We start from the raw sequence: 20,298 nt of genomic DNA, 5'->3' as shown, positions 1-20,298 counted from the left end.
ATACTGGAGAGACATTTTTAGCCATGTCATCATATTTAGGGTGACTTTCTCACCCTTTGTAAAGTGCAAAGGCGAGAGGAAAGTGGAGGGAAAAGTTTTGAAGCAGGAAGTGCTGATAGCGTAGGGGGTTGCAAACACAGTTACGAGTCTGAGAAAATTAAAGAGCTCATTAGAGGCTCCTCGTGTTATTGCATAGTTCTTATGAGAAGTGCAGAGCAAAAGTTCCTCTCATGCGGTGCTTCCAAGGCAGGCCTTAATGCAACATGATTGTACCTACAACAGGAGATTGGGAGTTGGGCAATGTCCAGCAACTTGGGCTGTGTGTGCAACCCCCTCAAATATTTTATTGGGGACCTCAGCCCCTAGGAGTCAAGGGTGATATATGTGTTGAGCAGTTCTATGCACACTTACAGAGGAAGCAAGCCCCATGGAAGTAAGAGAGATTTATGTTTGAGTAAATTTGCAAAGGATTGGGTTGCAATCAATCACCAGCACATTATAGTGATGAATTATGTTCCACTGAAATGGATTAAGGCTTTCTTTTGCAAATAGCGTTCTACGTATTGAAATGCACAGGCAGTCAGAATGACCACAAACCGCAACACAAAGAGAAAATGGGCTGGCTCTCCCTTGCAGTAGAGTTTATTTTTTTCTCATCACATTATATAGTTTGCTGATAATGGTCATGATTCCTCCCTGACAAAAGCTCATTCTCTTTGGCAGCTGCATGGCACAATTTCCTTATTCTGTTTTCTCCATGCTGGGAAAGAATCCTGAATTTCAACCTGGCCTGCAGGGTTCAAGGGGCACAGGAGCCCTGCCATTGAAAAGATGGCAAGCCTATTTGCAGCATGCTGGTGCTTTGAAGAGGAATCATTTTGTTTATATTCCACCCCCTGAGAAGTTGAGAGCAGGCACTTTAGTTTCACAACATGCTTGCGTGAAGTAGTTTGTGCCGGCAAATGTTGCAGCATGGGGTGCTTCTCTTCAGGATTCTAGCCAGCTATGCCCTTTCCCAGGATAATCCATCCCACTCCCTGCTCCCTTTTCCATTCCTCCCTTCCAGCAGTTAATCAGTGTTCTGTGCCCACTGAGCATATTCAGCCTTTACTGAGCTGACTTTATCTCAACCCCACGCTCAAGGTTTTTCTAAAGGCTTTATTTTGGTGGGGGGGGGTAGTTCTGCAAACCTTAAGTTTCCTCTGGTCTGCCAATACCTTGTGGATGGTGTCAAGCATCCGCACTCTGAGAACATATCTGTGACATCTGGTAACTTGCTTGACACCACCCACCTCCAGATTTCAAGCCACTCCACACCACACTGAGTCTGGAAAGCAGTGTCTTAGTGCTTTTGCGGCAGTGAAGCATCGTTGTGAACAGTACGTGTATTTGTCTGGGAGGGAAAGCAGGAACAGAAAGGCAGAAATGGGAGGAGAGAGAGAATGAAAGGGCTGCAGTAAAATCACTCACACTCACACACATACACATACACACACACACACACATGGGGGGGAATTGAATGGTGGTGGGGAGAGATTGCTGGGAGATGCAGTGGAAAAGAGAGAAGGATAGTGACAGACAGGTGGCTTACTCCCAAGATAGAGATATACAGAAGAGAGCATGGGAGAGAAAAAAGAGGCAATGTGGAGAGTGTGCATCAGAGAAGGAGGGGCATTCACAAGAAAGATTCTTCCACTGTCCTGCGTTTAGGCTAGCAAGTAGGAGGAGTGTTTGGATGTTGGAATTTATGAGCCAAAACATTGGCTCCAGGCTCCCAGTCTGTTTCACAAACACAGGGTGAGATTCCCCTGCATGCTGAAACTTCCTTACAGATATCTTTTCAGATATTTTCCAATAATCCACATTGCAGATTTTTAGGGCTGAGCCAAAGAAGACTTGCCTCACGTTGTGTTGATTTTTTTCCCATGTGTTGAAGAGCTGCTTACTTTGTTGGAAGATTCAGGACAGCTCTTCACCGTTTTGGACAACAAGTGTAACAAGAAGCAACAGCGTGACTACCGGTATATGTAATAGTCCCGCTCTAGTCTGTCTTGGTCAGACCACACCTGGAATACTGTGTCTTATTCTGGGTGCCACAATTTAAGAAGGATATTGACAAGCTGGCAGAGGAGGGTGACCAAGGTGATCAAGGGTCTGGAAACTTAGCCTTATGGTTGAGGGAGTTCAATCAATCAATCAATCAAAACCTTTATTGGCATCATTTTCAAACATTTAAAATACATAGTCCAGTACAATCACGTCGCCAACTCATCAGTACAGTCACTTGCCAAAAGGGGGAGAAGGCCAGCAATCTATTTTACCTCTGTGGGTCTCCAATGGGGGCAGGATCCTGTAGTGTACTCGGCAGCAAAAGATCAAATAGAGGAACTTAGCTACAGTCTTCGTACACTCCTGGTCTCTCCCCTGTAATAGGAAGCGTATAACCTCTATCTCCAGTTTCCATTTTGGAATACGTAATTGGTCCAGGTATTGCTGGCGGATATCATCATACATTTTGCATTTAAGGACCATATGAGCTAAAGTTTCAACCAGATGGGCATCACATGGGCAGATCCTGTCTCCTTCTGCCGTCCCTGCGAACCTACCCCAGAGGAGGTGAGAAGGGTTAGCGTTGAACCTAGCTAGCGAGAAAGCCCTTCTTTCTTGTGGGTTAAACAGAAATTGTAAATAGCTGGAATTAGATTCCTGCACCCAAGAGAGTTGGAGATAAAGAGGGGAACATGTTTTTCTCGCAGCTAAAGTCAGTTCCTGGCGCTCTATGTCCCATAACCTAGTTTTTAACATGGCTTTGGCAATTGGAAAAGCCACAGCTCCTAGGAGGTCCTCTGAGAGCCCCAGTTGATGTATCTTAGTGTAGAACATTTGTAACCCTGGGGAGGGAAAAGGGTCTGACAGGACTTCACCAAGTAAGGAATCTTTATCTGCTGAAAAGCATATGTTTAGCCAACATAAAAGAAAACTCATCCAGGCAGCTGTCTCAAGCTTGTGTTGGCCTCCCTCTAGGCACAAGGCTGCATAAGGTACACAGCGTGGGACAGCAAAAGTCTTAAATACAAAGGCTGCCTGCACTCGCTCCACTTACTGGGTGAACCCTGACATCCAGATTGGAATTCCATAGAGCAATTGAGTTCTGACTTTAGCATTAAAAGCCTTAAGGGCAGAAGGGATGTGCTGGTTACCTTTTGTTGCAAAGAAGCGCGTTATGGCCTGCATAGACAGCTTGCTGGCGTTCACTGCCGCTGCACAGTGCGAAGACCACCAAAGCCTGTGATGGAAAGTGATCCCCAGATAGTTGAATTTGGGAACCTGTTGGATGTGTTTCCCACCAAAAACCCAACTATAGCTCTTACAAGAGTTCCTGAAAACCATTATTTTGGTTTTGTCGAAGTTCATGTTTATTTTCATTCTAGACAAGTAGTCGATGCAGGTATTTAGCAAACGCTTTAAGCCAATTCTTGTCCGTGAGAGCAGGATCATATCATCTGCATATAGAAGGATTGGGATTTTGGATGCATTGAGTTTTGGACTGTGCGCATCCACAAGTTTTAATAATGGGGCGAGGTCATTTAAGAAAAGGTTAAAAAGAGAGGGCGCGAGTACACAGCCCTGTTTCTCGCCTCGATTTATAACAACAGGGTCTGAAACCTCGTCCCCTAGGATTATTCTTATACGGCAGGTTAATTTGAGTAGAGCTTTTTGATCAAAAAAAGTAACCTAGGATCTAAGCCCAGTGATTCCAGTTTGGACCATAACATCCCCCTATCGACTGAGTAAAAACAGCCTTAAGGTCTAAAAAGGCCACATATAAGCCTTCTTTATGGTGCCTCGTGTACTTGGCGGCTAGATGGCATAACACGATACAGTTACGTAGGGTGGATTTCCCTGGCCTGAACCCTGCCTGCTCTGGGCCTATGATGTTATTCAGGTTAATTTGGATAATAGATATTTTGCATACAATTTCCCAATATTTGACAATAGGCTTATTGGTTGATAGTTGGACGGCAGCTTTTTATCCCCCTTCTTAAAGATTGGAATGATTATAGATTTCTGCCATGAATTGGGCATAATCCCAGTTCTATCCACCACCCTGAATAGTTCCGCTAGAACTGGGGCCCACCAGTCTGGCTTGGCTTTAATTAGTTCAGACGGGATGGCATCAGGCCCTGCGGCTTTGCCTAGTTTCATCTGAGAAATTAAGTTTACAACTTCAGTGCTGGAGACAGGGAGCCATGGTTGAGGGAGTTGGATATGTTTAGCCTGGAAAATAGGAGATTGAGAGGAGTCATCTTCAAACATCTAAAGGGCTGTCACATGGGAGATGGAGCAAGCTTGTTTTCTCCTGCTCTGGAGGATGGGATCTGAGCCAATGGATTTAAGAAAACAGATTCTGAATAACCTTCAGGAATAACTTTCTGATGGTAAGAGCTGTTTGACAATGGACTGGATTCCCTCAGAAAGTGGTGGACTTTCCTTCCTTGGAGGTTGTTAAGCAGAGGTTGGATGGTCATCTGCCATGGATGCTTTAGTTGAGATGCCTGCATTGCAAGGGGTTGGACCAGATGATCCCTGGGATCCCTTCCAACTCTACGATTTTATGATCCTAATGGAATATAAAAGCATAATGCATAATGAACAGAAACATTAAAATAATTATGATAAATTACATCATTAACAGTGTGACAAAAATGACATACACGTCAGCCTCTAAAACCCTAACAAAATGTGCTTCTTTCAAAGTGAATATTGAAATTAGGGAACATCCAGTACAGACCTGCACATTATTTGTTTAAAGAATGAAAATTGTTATGCACTAGTGCCTTTTTGAAATTTATGCCTTCCCACCCCCCAGATACAACTCAGCTGTGTTCTCTGTGTGCTTATTAAGTGAATTGATCAATTTAAGGTTGGATATCTACAAAAATCCACGGGGCATGTGTTGGCTTACATATGTGGCAGCATCATAGCCTGTGATTGCTACTGGGATTGTTTTGGGTGAACAAAAGGTGTTTCCTAGTTGTGTCAAGAGGAGACATCCAGGCTCCAGTATTGGACAGCGCAGTGGGGCAAAGGCTCTCTTACCTGACCTCCCAGCAGACGAGTTGCTGCTTCTGGGAGGAGAAGGGCAGTGGTGAGGGCAAATGCACCAGTGGAGTCAATCTATTTCTGCTTGTGGTGTGTTTGCACCACACCATGCCAGTCACTGTCTAATCCTGGTAAGCAGCAGTGACTTGCCTGTCAGGTTAGGAGGCCAAGTTAGCATCTCTGTCACACTACACTGTACACTATTGCCAGGATCCTTAGCCTTAACCATCTAAATTTTCTTCCTCCAGTGACTTCAGCAATGAAGCTTTGTGGATGACTGTGCTTCTGTGGACTTTGAATCCTTGGAAAGCTGATGTCCCCAAAACTCACAACTTCTTTTTGCTCATTGTTTCTCTCATGAGCAATTTTGGGTTACATGCACAAATACCTGATCGAAAGATAATTCCGTAATCATAAAGTTCTAAAAACTAGGCTCTGTTGCCTTTTCAGCAACCCAGATCTATAGTCTCTAGCTGAGAAGGATATTGACATCCTTTGGTTTGCATTTCTGTCTGTCTATATGAGAAGCTGTCAGCATACAGCTTTTGTCAGAGTGCTAGAACCACCCGGGAGAGAAATGTGGGTGGGTTGGGCTGTTATTCACAAATGGCACTTTGATTGCTGTCTCATTTCTCCTATTTGTTGATGCAGTGAAGAGACTACATTGACATTCAGTTTCACTCTCATTTTCCATATCCCATTAACAACATTCACCAACGATACACTCCTGGCAGAAAGGCGTTGTGAACATTAGTTGTAGCCACCACTACCCAACAAAGATTGCCTGTTCTCTTCTTTTCTGGTGGCCACTGTGAGAACAGGATGCTGGACTAGATGGGCCAATGTAGAGCAACTTGGGGAGAGTTCCCTCTGACTCTTGTGGAAGCAGATTTCACAGAGGCATTATTCTGGAGATTGTCTCCAGTCACCAGTTGTAAGTCCTGGTCCCAGAGTACTTTGAAACCTTCCTTAGTCCTCACAATCTCCCTCTGAATCTAGTTGGGTCTTAATTTGGTTTCCTGATTTGGGCCTGATGCTTTAGAAAAGTAGAGGTTTTTAGTTTCCCTTTCTTTCTCGCCATCCCCTTCAAAACCCTCAAGGCCCTTGATTCCCTTATCTCTCCACACTTAGATCCCAATACACCCACACTCATGACCTTTTGCTTCTCTAGCTTCACAGGTCTCCTGTTCTCTCAAAAGAGATTATTATTTATAAAGTGCCTGGCTTTGTTGTTGTTTTGTTTTGCTATACACTTTTGTGAGTGTGGGGACAGTGAACCAAGGAGTTCCACTAAAGCTTTGAGGACTGAATATTCAGACCTTCAACATGCTATTGTTGTCTTTACTGGTGTATAACACAAAATATGTCTGTTGTCTTTGTCCATGGAGTTTTCTTGGCAGGTATACTGGAGTGGCTTGCCGGTTCCTGCTCCAGGTGGATCACGTTTAGTCAAAACTCTCCACTATGACCTGTCTGTCTTGGGTGGCCCTGCATGGCATAGCTCATAGCTTCTCTGAGTTATTCAAGCCCCTTCGCCACAAGGCAGTGATCCATGAAGGAGTAGTGATCCCAGTAGTGATGTATGGAAGTGAGAGCTGGACCATAAAGAATGCTAAACAAAATAAAAAAATTCCTTCCAGCAGCACCTTGGAAACCAACTAAGTTTGTCATTGGTATGAGCTTTCGTGTGCATGCACACTTCTTCAGATACCTGTATCTGAAGAATGCAGGGTATCTGAAGAAGTGTGCATGCACACAAAAGCTCATACCAATGGCAAACTTAGTTGGTCTCTAAGGTGCTGCTGGAAGGAATTTTTTTTATTTTGTTTCGACTACGTCAGACCAACATGGCTACCTACCTGCATAAAGAAGGCTGAACGCCAAAGAATTGGTGCTTTTGAATTATGGTGCTGGAGGAGACTCTTGAGAGTCCCAAGGACTGCAAGAAGATCAAACCTATCCATTCTGAAGGAAATTAGCCCTGAGTGTTCACTGGAAGGACAGATCCTGAAGCTGAGGCTCCAATACTTTGGCCACCTCATGAGAAGAGAAGACTCCCTGGAAAAGACCCTGATGTTGGGAAAGATTGAGGGCACAAGAAGAAGGGGACGACAGAGGGAGAGATGGTTGGACAGTGTTCTCAAAGCTACGAACATGAGTTTGACCAAGCTGCGGGAGGCAGTTGAAGAAAGGAGTGCCTGACGTGCTCTGGTCCTTGGGGTCACGAAGAGTTGGACATGACTAAACGACTAAACAACAACAACACAAAATATCTGGGTAGACAGGACTGAGAGCCTTCAATCAGGGCCGTCTTAAGCATGCCTGGTGCCCTGGTGTGATGGATCCCTCCGGCACCCCCCCCCCCGCCCCGTTTCCCGGTGGGCGCCCTGCACCATCCAGCCTGGCTGTCCCCTGTTGCGACGCCCCTGCACGCGGCGGAGGCAGCCCCAGGCCTGCATGCCTCCGGAGAGCGGCCTGAACAGCTGAGAGGCGTGCCTAAGGCGGCATCCGGTGTGCCTGGGGCGGCCTCAGCGGCGCCCCTGGTACCCCGGACCCGGGCCTAGAGGCGGCCCTGTCTTCAATAGACATTTTAAGTCTTCCCTTTGGGGTTGGAAGCTTCACTCTCTGACCCTTTCTGCTGCTTCCCCGTGGACCTGTCTCATACTCTCCTTGCTTCCTCTTCCTGCTTTTCTTCATCAGCTCTGAACTAGGTTCCCTTCCCATCCTTGCAGTGTGATGCAGCTGCAATCTGCTTAGTTCATGTGCAGAGAATCTTTTTTGTATTTTTGGCAGCCCTTGTATGACTTAGCCTGCCAATAGAGTATTATTTTATTTTGTGGGGGAGCCGGGGGCGGGATCGTTATCCAAGCCATGTCCTCCAGCAGAAAGTCATAACTGCTCAATGAATGGAGAGACTGGAGGAGGTTTTGTTCTATCCCAATGGGCTGTTTATTATTGCAGGAATGAGAGAAACTATGGAGGGAGGGAAGAGGGTGATGTATCAAGAACTCTCTGAGGAAACCAATACTGAGAGGAGAGTGGTATTTTAGGTAGCATCGAAAGGCCAGTGCTACTGTCTGAAGGACAAATGGTCCCCATTTGATTGGAATTATTATATTTCTAATTTCTGGTCTTTTGGTTTTCTTCTCTTTTCAGTTCCTTCTCTTGCTCTCATACTGTTCTGTTTTCAGTTCTGCTTCACTTCTTGTTCTTCTGCGTTAGGGTGAGCCGCATGTAAGGCAGCCAATTCCCTGCATGTTATTCTGTCTCATTTGGGACAAGAGGGGGTTTCTTTTTCTCTGTATGCTTCTCACGCTTAACGGGTCATTCAGGTAATTTGCGGTGGCCACCCACACAAATTCTACCATCTCTGCTCATCGTTGTCAAGCAATTGCAGCTTGTCACTGCAGGGCAGGACATCCTTCTCAACCACAGCTTTCTTGCAGCATCACAGCTAGAGGCTCATGGATTCCACATTTTTCAAAAAGAAGACTCTGCTTTTCCTATTTATAAATCACTTCTAAAGTACTATGTGCTTCAACACCACTTGCTGCAAACCAGAGCCCATGCGTGGAAACAAGTCTGGCAGGGCATTACTTGAGACTGCATATTCCGTCTTTGGAGACTTAGTTCACATCCATATTTTTGCGTGAGGACAAGTGTACAAAGTGTACAAGGTAGGACCAGCTGTCTGCATTGGACTTCAAAAAGTGCCAGGAAAGTGTCACACACACAAAAAGAAAAGGCTAGTGCAGCCGTGCCCTCCAGTCCCACCCTCCTTTTACACTCCTGCAGCCCAGGGAATTACAACAATAACTGACAGCTTCCCCAGAATTTCTCTGCCCCTCTGATTTCATTATCCATGAGTGTTAACAGTCCAAATAGAGTTTTTCTGCTTTCTTAATCACTGGTTGTCACTTCCTAAGACAAGGAGATAGATTATCCTTCTCAAGATGCCCCTAAATCTTCCGAGTGTTTAGAAAGAATTACAGTGGATGATTCACTCAGTAATTAGTACTCTCTGTAGCTTCCTGTACTGCAGCTTTTGGTTCTCCATGTTTTGCTGTAGTCAGGTACATATTCAGTGCCCTCTGCAATCCCACAAACACATCTTACCTGCTCACTGACAGCAACCGAGAGAAAACAATTCTATGGCTTCTTTATATCTCCCTTGTTACTGAACTACATGGTTGTGCTGACTCAAAGCAACTTTCTTCATTGCCCAAATGCAACAGCCTGACCTGCTGCAATCCCTGAAGTTGAGCCTGTCTCTAAAGCAATGAAATATTGTTTCCTGGAATGAGTATGCCAGTGAGTTAAAGCAAGCTCCCTCTGCACTCAGTCTGCATATCTCCTTACATTTAATTGGTGCTCTTGCGTGCTTTGAAGATAAGCTATTGAAAGAAACATTCAGAAAAGTTCTGGCTCTGAAACTGGAATGCTATTAAGCCCTTTCTAATCCTTCATTATCTCTGCTATTCATTGCTGACACTCTCTGCCATTAGGGCCCAATCCAAAGTTCATCCAAGTCAGCAAAAGATCCCACTAACTTTTATGGTAGCAGCTCATCTGAGATAGCTCAGATGGTAGAGCAGGAGATGCTTAATCTCAGGGTCATGGGTTCGATTTCCATATTGGGCAAAAAGAGTCCTACATCGCAGGGCATTGGACTAGATGGTCCTTGTAGTCCCTTCCAACCGTACAGTTCTGTGATCTTAAGTGCAGACTTTTCTGACTGCATTCAGCACCACAAGTGCTGGACAGCTCCCAGAATCTTGTCATCTTGAGGACTGTGGATTAATCAAATGGGGAAAGGGAGGGAAGTGATCTTGAAGGAACTGAAGCTATAAACTTTCAGACACATTGGGTGCTGGTATCAGAAACCCTGAGACAAATTCCTGTTATAGTAAAATGTATGACAAACTTTCCTATTCATAGAACACACAAAGTGTAATCCACCACCTGGCATGGAACGAATGTTTCATCTAAATTTAATTTAAATTTCTTAACTTATTTTTGCAGCATTTCCCCCCTCCCCTCTGTTCATATTACAAGAGTCCATTTGTAGATAGGGCATTATTTACATGTAGCGATGATGCATTCAGTATGGTCCAAATTGCACACACCATCTACACAGAAGACCACTCAGCCGGCACCAATCTCAGTTCCACATAAGTGCAGTCTACATAGGGCAGGAATAGTTTCAGTATGGAATTATTCTGTGATACATCGTTATTGCTCCTAAAAAGAAAACTCCACTATGACCATACTTTATTTACAAAAAGAAGTCAACAGAACATAAAATTGTTGTTTGCATTGTCTTCACTCCATAACATTCCCAGATGGAGGCAATTCAAGAATGGACTCAATAATGCAGAACAAACACTTTCGCAGGTGAATCCAATATATGAGCCCTTATTTAGTTCCTTTGTGCTATCAACCATTCATTCCCCCTTATATCTTTAGAAAAAGTCCTAAAAACTCCATAATCTCTCAGGGTGCAGGAGGTGGCTGCTCTTCAATGGGGAAGATAATTGATATAAATAAATCAATACCTTGGAGGACAAGGTGTTTACATGCCAACATTCTGGTCTACATTAAGAATAAATCAACATTCTGTCTACATTCAGAATAAATTGTTTTGTGAAACCTTTTTGTGGATTCAGGGTGAATATGTGTATGCTTAAAGTGGGGGAGGGAGAGGGGGCACACATGGGAGCCTTGCCCCCAATTCTCCTGTGTGTGCTGGCTCCACTTCAGACATTTCCACATTCAGTGCATTTGAGTAAACGTGCTTAGAATCTGCCCTTTGATCAGGAACCCTGATAACACAAGATCCCCAACTGTTGGGAGGATTCTAAGCACATTTGCCTGGATGTGCTTAGCATCTCCCCATGATATGTTTGTGCTGGATGTAGGAAGTGGAGCTGGAATGTGCAGGAATGTCGAGACGGGCTTGTGTGTGTGTCCCTCCCCACGTCAAGACCAGATGCATTCATCACAAATGCACAAATGGGGCTTAGACCTCCATAAAGTTGGGAACAACTTAGCTGAGCAAGAAACTCTTATTTGAATGTGCCTACAGAACTGGTTGCTACTACAAGAGAGTCGTTTTGAAGCTGTTTGTCAGTTTGACATGCAATTTTTCACAATGAGATCAAGGAGAATGTTTTCATCTAAGCTTGGATGTAGTTGGATACCATCTTGAATCATGATGGTGGACTGAACCTTTCAAAACTGCACTGATTTTTTTTTAGTTTATTAGAATTCCTGAGCAATGCCAAGTAGAAGACTGCTGTTCTACTATTGTATATTGGAACGTTGTTGTTTACTGTGCATTTGGACACTTATTAAGATATTGTAACTCAGTTTTATGTGATATTTTCTGAGATCAAGGAGCAGGTTTTTGTCTGCGTGTGGATACCATTGGACACCATTTTGAATAATGATAGCAAACTATACTCTAATTTTAACCATTGGGCTTGTTTGTTTGTTTGTTTGTTTGTTAGATTACTTGAACGGCTAGTTATATATATGTTGAGGTTTGCTGAAGCCCCTCCAGTTCCATTCTTTCATATTTGCACTGATATAACTTGTCATGTACATAGCTCAGGGATAACCAATGTGGCGCCCTCCAACTATTGTAGACAACCTCTCCCATCAATCACAACCAGCGCTGCCAATAGTCAAAGATGATGGGAGTTGAGGTCTACCATATCTAGAAGGTGCCACATTGACTACCCTGATGTAGATCATCATATTTATACCAAGAGATAATATGGGCCACTGCCTGCATTGGAAAGGTTGAGTTCTGTGGAAAGGAAACACACACTTGGATGCTGTTGGTTTAGAATATAGTGAAGCATTATCATCCGAAACGTCAACAAAGAAAGGAATATGGCCAACATACAGAGATCTGTTAACCAAGCAAGAAGGAAAATTAAAACTTAAAGACTTTGATGAGATAAAGGAATATCTTCAGAGTTGGTTGCATCACAAGCAACTAAACAAAATCTTTAAACAAGACAATAAGAGAGGATTTACTTACACAGCTTCCGAATTCCAAAGGGATATTATAGACAATAATTCCAAACTGTTGAAGAAGGCCTATAATATACTTTTGGAATGGGAAACTAAAGACAAAGAAGTTAAATCGCTAATGATTAAGTGGGCACAGGACATAGGTCATAATATACAATTTGAAGATTGGATAAGGCTTTGGAAAGTGAATTTAAAATTTATGGACTGTATATTGCTGAAATAGAATTATATGAAGATGATGTATAGGTGGTATGTCACACCAAATAAATTGGCAAAAAATGTATAAAACAGAACAAAAGAATTGCTGGAGATGCAAAGAAGGGGAAGGCACATTTTATCATATGTGGTGGAATTGTAAGATTATTAAGAAATTTTGGGAAATGATTTATAATGAATTGAAAAAAGGTTAAAGTAACGTTTGTTAAAAAGCCAGAAGCTTTTTTGTTAGGTATTCTAGTACAAGATATTCTTAAAGAAAAACAGACATTGTTCATGTATGCTACAACAGCAGCAAGAATTCTAATAGCGCAAAATTGGAAGACCAGAGAAATACCATTTAAAGAACAATGGCAAGAAAAACTGATGAATTATGCAGAGTTAGCAAAGCGTAAAAAGGACAATAGCGATTTTGGAAAAGAATGGGAACCTTTTACAACATATTTACAGAAACAAAAAAAATGGACTCATTGGCAGGATTTAAATAAACATTCACAACTTTAATTACAAAGAACAAGAAGATTATATAAGTTGATAAATCATTATTATATATAACAGAATGTAACATTTGATGTAACAAACCAGAAATGGAAGCTGAGGGAAGTCAACAGAGAGGGGGGAAACTGAAAAATGAATGTTATTGATATTGGATATTTGTTATGAGAAAAAGGAAATACATAAATATTTTATATATATATAGTGTTGCCTTCTGCTAGGAACTACAACCAGGCACCCTCAGCAATGTGTGCTGAACTAAGTCACACCACTTATGTGGTGTGTCAAAGCATCTGACAGTATTGTCAGATTTTGGATTGGTGTCTCCCACCCAGGCTGGCCACTAGGCTATTCTAAGTAGAAAGGCTTCTGTTGTTTGGGCTAAATTGAATTGGATTATTATTATTATTATTATTATTATTATTATTATTAGTTTTGCTGTGTACTGGAAATTGTGTAATTCTTTCTCTCTCTTTTTTCATTTCAGAAATCTTCTGGATAAGGATACTTTCTCCAAATCTGACCCATGTATGTACATTTTCTATATAGGTTCACTGCTTTGTAATATAGTTTGGCTACAGGGCTTCTGTGATTAGCTGACAGAGGTTCTTGTAGAATCCATGCATTGCATTTCAAATGCATGGATTCTAACAGTGCTTAGATTTCCCCCCCTTCCCATGCTTAGAGATTACCTTTTTTTAAAAAAGTTTATAAATGCTTTAAATGAATGAATAAAAGACCACCCCCTTTGGGCATGATGAACAAGATTAAGTAGTTTAAATCCCATTGATTTTAACCTCTGTGACATAAATTTAGTTCTTCCATTGACATCAGTTGAAGTTGCTGGATGGTGTTCTGGATTCATTGACTCCTGGTTGGCAACATGGCTGTCTGTCTAGAACCTTAAAGAGGAGCACTCCACTTTGGTTGGTGGCTCCACTTGCAAAATGCCATTTTCTTTGAGATGTCCCTTAGGGGAACATAGACAGCATCCTTAGCAGCTCACCCAGATGAAGGAGGACAGGCAACAGATCCTGATCAAATCTTGGCGGGGCAGCAGCCTTTGCTGCCAGCCAGTGTGCTGGTGCCTTCGCAGCAGCTCTTCATTAAAACCTCATTAATCTTCTCTACATCTCCACCATGCTTTTGCTAATGGGGAGTATTTGAAAGGGAGCCAAATACATTAATGAAGGTATCATTATTGGCTAATTTAAACAGACACCCTTAAGATCTAGTTTTGATTTCTATAGTTCCTTTGCTAGACCATGAGAGACTGTGAGAAAAAGTGTTTGCATTTGCCATAATAGAATGTTGAGGCTGCTTTCTGATGGGCCTCTAAAAACAAGCAAATCCGTGAGCCAGAGGGTGAAAAATGGTTGAGGGGAGAGATGATCCACCCTTTCAGATGGGTAGAACCTTGGGCTGGTTCTACAGAAATCAGCTTCCACCTGTCCACATACCATGGGTCATATTTAATTAGCGCCTTAGGCTAACGAAAGTATCTTTCATCAGCAGACCGGGGGAGTGAAGCAGTTTTCACTGATCCCCCCCACCCTCTCCCATCCAGCAGATTTTGGGGTTACGTGGGGATATCACAGGGGGAAAGGGAGACCAACAAAAAGTGCCCCCCTCACTGTTCCACGGACGAAACCCTACACTGGATCTTCCATCACTGCAAAGGGCATCATTGGATACAGCCCCATGTCTAGAACCGAGTGAACCTGCTTTTGTCTTTTTGACTCTGATAGGTTTTTTTGTGCACAATGCTATCCGTTGTGCAGAAAAATGCATTGGTGCTGGTTTTCTACACAGTTGTCAATGTGGTAGAAAGGGGGGAAAGAGAGATAACAGATCCCAACTGTCAAAGCTTTGGGATCCCCCTCCCCATCACCAATGGGGAATCAGGGTATAGTTAAGTTTGCTGGGTTCCTGTTTTTGCAGAAGCTTTGGGTAACACAGACTATGCTGTATGATACCACTGCCTTCACTCTGCCAGTGACTGAGCTGAGCTGTTTTCCCTTTGCAGTGTGTGTGCTGTATACTCAGGGCATAGAGACCAAGCAGTGGAGAGAGGTATGTATCTGCATTTATTTTCATTTTTGACTGGAACAGGTCTGGTCTTAGGAAGATGTTGGGTGATCAAAATCTGCATTTAATTCCACTTTTCTGCCTCTGATGCCTTGGGCAGGATTTGCAAATGATTACCCTGCTTTGTACCTCAATTTTCTCCCCTTTATGCTTCATCTTCTGAAATGCAGGCTTGGTGAGGCCGGCCCATATTACTACCTGCACAACTATCCCCTTTATGACATGGAAGACCACTAAGGGTCTGTATGAAGGTAAAGGGACACCTGACCATTAGGTCCAGTCGTGACTGACTCTGGGGTTGCTGCGCTCATCTCGTGTTACTGGCCGAGGGCGCTGGCATACAGCTTCCAGGTCACGTGGCCAGCATGACAAAGCTGCTTCTGGAGAACCAGAGCAGCACACAGCAACATAGATATCGTATATTATTAGTATGTGTGGTGCAGGTGACATTCCAACTCTAACCAACTGAGCTTTCGAGGATGCTGTGCTATCCAGGTTGCTGTGAGCATATACTGTAAGTGGAGCCTTTGATGGCTGCAAACAACAAGTAGCCAAAAGCCAGAGAGAGATAAAAATAAAAGGCAAATGAATACAGCTTGCTTCCTGAGTACCCTTACAAGCACATCCTGCTATAGTTATTGGGCCGTTGACTTGGCTGATGTGAGTGCATGAGATAGCAACTCTATTCTGCCAGCATTATCCACTTAGTGTAACTGAGCAAGTTTCAAGCCCTTAAAGATGCTTGATGAACTATTCCCCTCTTCCTCTCATCCCAGCTAGCTTATGGGAGAGCTTGCTGTTGATTCTCCTTTATTTCTTGGGGACTTTCGATGCTATTAACCATAGTATCCTTCTGAAGCGGTTATATTGGAGGTGGGTGGTACTGCTTTGTGATTATTCTGGCACCTCTTAGATGGGTGACTCCATAAAGCAGTGCTGGAGGAATATTATTCAGCCCCTTGCTATTGAACATCTGCATGGAACCATGGAGTGGGGTCACCCAGAGTTTTGGAGTGCATTGTCATCAATATGCTGGTGGCACGCAGCTCTGCTTCTCCTTTTCGTTGCCAGCAGCTGTTTTGGTGGTTGCACTGAACTGGTGCCTGCCTGAGATAATGGACTGGATGAGAGCCAGTAAACTGAAGCTCAATCCAAATAAGGCAGAGATACTGTTAGTGGGCAGTTCTGCTGTCTGGGTAAGTGGCATTCTACCAGCTCTGGGTGGGGGTCTCACTCCCACTGATGGAGGAGGTTCATAGCTTGGGGGCACTTTTGGATCTATTATGGTCACTGGAGTGGAGGCGCCCTTATCTGGATGCTGGTAACCTGTCTTTAGTAGTACATGCCCTAGTATCCTCATGGTTAAATTACTCTTTATTTTGGGGACTGCCTTTGAAGATGGTTTGGAAACTGCAGCTGCAACACAATTTTGTGCTCAGACTGAGGGTTCAATCATATAACAACAATTCTATTCTGGCTGCGCGGGCTTCTGGTATGTTTTCAGGTCTACTGTGAAGTGCTGCTTTCGACATAAAAAGCCATATATGGTTGAGGATCCCAGTACTTTACAAACAACTCTTCCAGCATGAACCTAACCAAACCCATAAGTCAGCATCTGAGGCCCTCCTTGGACGGTCTCGTCTTATAGAAGTATGAGGGGGGGGCGCTATTACAAGAGATATGGCCTTTTCAGCAGTAGCCCCAGACTGAAGGGATACTGTTTCCAGGAAGGCCCGCCTGGCATCAGTGGTATCTCACTGAGCAATTGGTTGCTGATTTGTATCCTCTTCACTGGCTTTTGCTGATGGTTGTTTTAATAGTGATTGACTATATTAATCTTTGTGGGGATGACTGGATGTTTTAAATTGCTTTTCTTTTTATATAACCACTTTTAGTCTCTGATTTCATGCAGTTGTATATTATTTTCTTATTTTTCCCCAATATGCATCACCTTGAGATCTTGGGTGCATACCGGTATATGGAGATTATTTTGATATATTTATATGATATGCATCTCTCTCACTCTCTCCCCACCCCACCCCATATATTGTTGTTGTCTAGTCGTTTAGTCGTGTCCGACTCTTCGTGACCCCATGGACCATAGCACGCCAGGCACTCCTGTCTTGCACTGCCTCTCGCAGTTTGGTCAAACTCATGTTCGTAGCTTCGAGAACACTGTCCAACCATCTCGTCCTCTGTTGTCCCCTTCTCCTTGTGCCCTCAATCTTTCCCAACATCAGGGTCTTTTCCAAGGGAGTCTTCTCTTCTCATGAGGTGGCCAAAGTATTGGAGCCTCAGCTTCACAATCTGTCCTTCCAGGGAGCACTCAGGGCTGATTTCCTTCAGAATGGATAGGTTTGATCTTCTTGCAGTCCATGGGACTCTCAAGAGTCTCCTCCAGCATATATGGAGGAGACCCCATATATACATACACAAATAAACACACATCCACATTCATGTGTGCCTTCATACATACACATTTTACATATATCAAAATGATAGCCATATATGCATCTAGCCTTCTGTAGGTTACCATGGTGTATCAATGCCTCATTGTGTGTGTGAGTCCAGCCAAGGACTGGCCAGTGATGGGGGGAGAATAAAAAGAGATCCATTGACCTTTATACTAGTCCCCCACCCCACCCCTCATGTGTAGCTCTGCCTGCGGAAGGTTGAAGGTGCAATCATGTCCTAATTTTGTACAATGCTGACAAAAACCTAATTAATCCTAATTTAAAGCATTCATGTCCCCCTCAGTTATCTTTTATAATCACAACTTTCATTAGAGAAGATTGCAATAAATTACACATGGTTAAGCTTAATTCCATTTTCAGATTTTGATTAAGGCGGATGATTCAGAGATATATTTATGCTTATAAAATAAGAAGGTACATTTTATATTAATATGCACTTTAATTGTTGACTGTTGAATGAACAAATGTGGTTTTGGTTTGTCATTTACTCTCTCTCTCTCTCTCTCTCTCTCTTTGTGTGTGTTTTTAGGAAGTTATACAAGTCTTGAGAAACCCAAACTAGAAATTAGATTATACCAGCAAACCACAATGCATATCTCTAGCAGTGGGAAAAGACAGAGCTCAAAGATATGTAGCAAAAAGTACAGCTGAGCTGGAAAATCCTCAGAGAGGCTTCTCTACTGGGAGAAAAAAAATATCAGGGGATAAGGGAAGGGAAAACTAAAATTTTAAGGGGCATGCTGGGCCTATCACAGTGGAGGCTGTTCCATTCGGGTGAATAAGGTATTGCCACACTAATACCACTCTGCCCTCAGTCAGCTCAGTGGGTGCTTGCTTAGAGCTTGCAGGATATACCAAATTGCATTTAGTCTCCTCTCTGTAATAAGCTACTTTCCTCAGCTTAATCCAGTGCACTAAAAAGACTGAGAAGCTACAGCAGGCCAATGGAAGGACTGCCTGAGGTCAGGCGTTATGGAGCTGCTACTTGGGCTCAAAGCTCATAAATCACCAGGTAAATAAAGCTGTGGAGCAGAATCCCATCTAGCCAATGCCTGAAGTCAACGGTTGCCTACCCAGGGTGGTGTAGCATCTAGGGATAGCTGTGCTGCCAATATGCAGAAGTCATTTCTTGGAAAAAACACAATTATTCTTGGCAAGAAGATATTAGCAATTAGTTTTAGGCAGCCAAGTCCTAATTGAGTGTACCCAGCAACACATGCAAATATTTAGGTGCAAACAAAATGAGAAGTATACATACAAGGAGGAGTCAATATTGTGATACGTTCTTGGCAATATAGCTCAGGCTCTTCTAACCTTGTTTGCTCCCTAGTTTAGTAGCACGCATAGTTATCACACATGGACATTCCCTTCCGCACATCTGCATGCATGCAGTAGGACCCCTCATACCAAAAGCTGCCACATCTGTTAAAAAAGGATCCTTTGAAATGCAGCTGCAGAGTGCTGTCCTGCCTGTCTGCATTTACGATACAGACAAGATCCTCATTTATTTGTAATACTGCAGAACCTACTAAAGGAAGGTTCATAGGACATTCTCACAATACTTACTGGCTGAGCTGCTGTTGTAAGAGGAGCTTGGCAGTTGTTTCTCCACGATTAACTTCTCAGCTCCTGCCGGGCGCCTGCTTAGTAAGGGGTCAGCTGGTCTCAGGGCAGGGCAGCTTTGTATCCATGCTGTGAGCCACGATTGTGTGCAGGGAGGTTTGTGCAGAGATCTTGGGAGAGGTGCAGTATAGAAGGTGTAGCAACTGGTGCCCTGAAGATGTTGTTTCGCTCCATCTGCCATTAGTCCCGACCAACATAACCAGCCGTCAGGGATGATGGGTGTCCCAGCAACACCTGGGGGAGCCGCTTTGGCGATCCATGCTCTATAGGCTGTTGGTGTTTGTCTCCTTTGGAGAATTTTCTATTGCTGGACAGTGGAAGATCAGGGGCAAGGCATCTCCTGTATAGCCTTCTTACACACCCCATGCGCTCAGTTGGAGAAGAGGCCCTCCTGCCTGCGTTGACTAAGGCATGCTGGGCGGAAACAAGGGCCTTCTCCACAGCAATCCCCTGAGTGTGGAACATAATTATTCAAACATTTGAATATGCATAAAGCAGTGTGGGATGACATCAATGAGCAGACATGGGAAAGATTGCTAGACTGGTTTAATTGTAGGAGGCTTTAAGTTGGTTTACTTGTCTCAGCATAAAATTCAAACCCATTCAATTTGACACCCCAGGGAAAGGGAAACTTGGAAAAGGGAAAAAAAAGGAATGATAAAATCCAATTCTTTCTTATATTTACTTGCATTTGGAGGATTCCACCCCCCTCCTTCTTCAGACTTGAGTGTCTCTGGTGTGGTGTAGTGGTTAAGAGCGGTAGACTCATAATCTGGGGAACCGGGTTCGCGTTTCCCCTCCTCCACTTGCAGCTGCTGGGTGACCTTGGGCTAGTCACACTTCTTTGAAGTCTCTCAGCCCCACTCACCTCACAGAGTGTTTGTTGTGGGGGAGGAAGGGAAAGGAGAATGTTAGCTGCTTTGAGACTCCTTTGGGTAGTGATAAAGCGGGATATCAAATCCAAACTCTTTTTCTTCTTCTTTTTCTAGTCTGTAAAAGACAGTTATTGTTTGTCATATATTGCCACTTTTATCACACTACCAGTGCTTGAAAATTCCATTCCAGAGCAGTTACATGCATAAGGCTGCTGCTGAAAGTATACTCCTCTCCACAGAGTCAGTGCTTGAATTACAGAGGGTGTTTGTGTGACGATCATTTTTGAAATTATTGAGGGGACTTCTTCTCCACTACCAGCATGTACTGAGCTGAGAGCAGATGAACATTAAGCACGCCATTGCAAACTGGAAGCAATTGGTTG

At 43.5% G+C, this 20,298-nt stretch overlaps 1 protein-coding gene across 1 annotated transcript in view; it reads left to right on the top strand.

Moving 5' to 3' along the window:
- LOC118088691 (copine-5) overlaps positions 1–20,298 on the top strand; it is a 122,425-nt gene that overhangs the window by 20,109 nt on the left and 82,018 nt on the right. The window contains exons 2-3 of the mRNA XM_060276994.1: positions 13,343–13,383; positions 14,882–14,928. Of these exons, the coding sequence (XP_060132977.1) occupies positions 13,343–13,383; positions 14,882–14,928 (88 nt within the window). The remainder of the gene's footprint in view (positions 1–13,342; positions 13,384–14,881; positions 14,929–20,298) is intronic.

The sequence above is a fragment of the Zootoca vivipara genome, chromosome 7 (genome assembly GCF_963506605.1).
Source record: "Zootoca vivipara chromosome 7, rZooViv1.1, whole genome shotgun sequence".
Lineage (NCBI taxonomy): Eukaryota > Metazoa > Chordata > Lepidosauria > Squamata > Lacertidae > Zootoca > Zootoca vivipara.
This window is presented reverse-complemented; position numbering and strand designations above follow the sequence as displayed.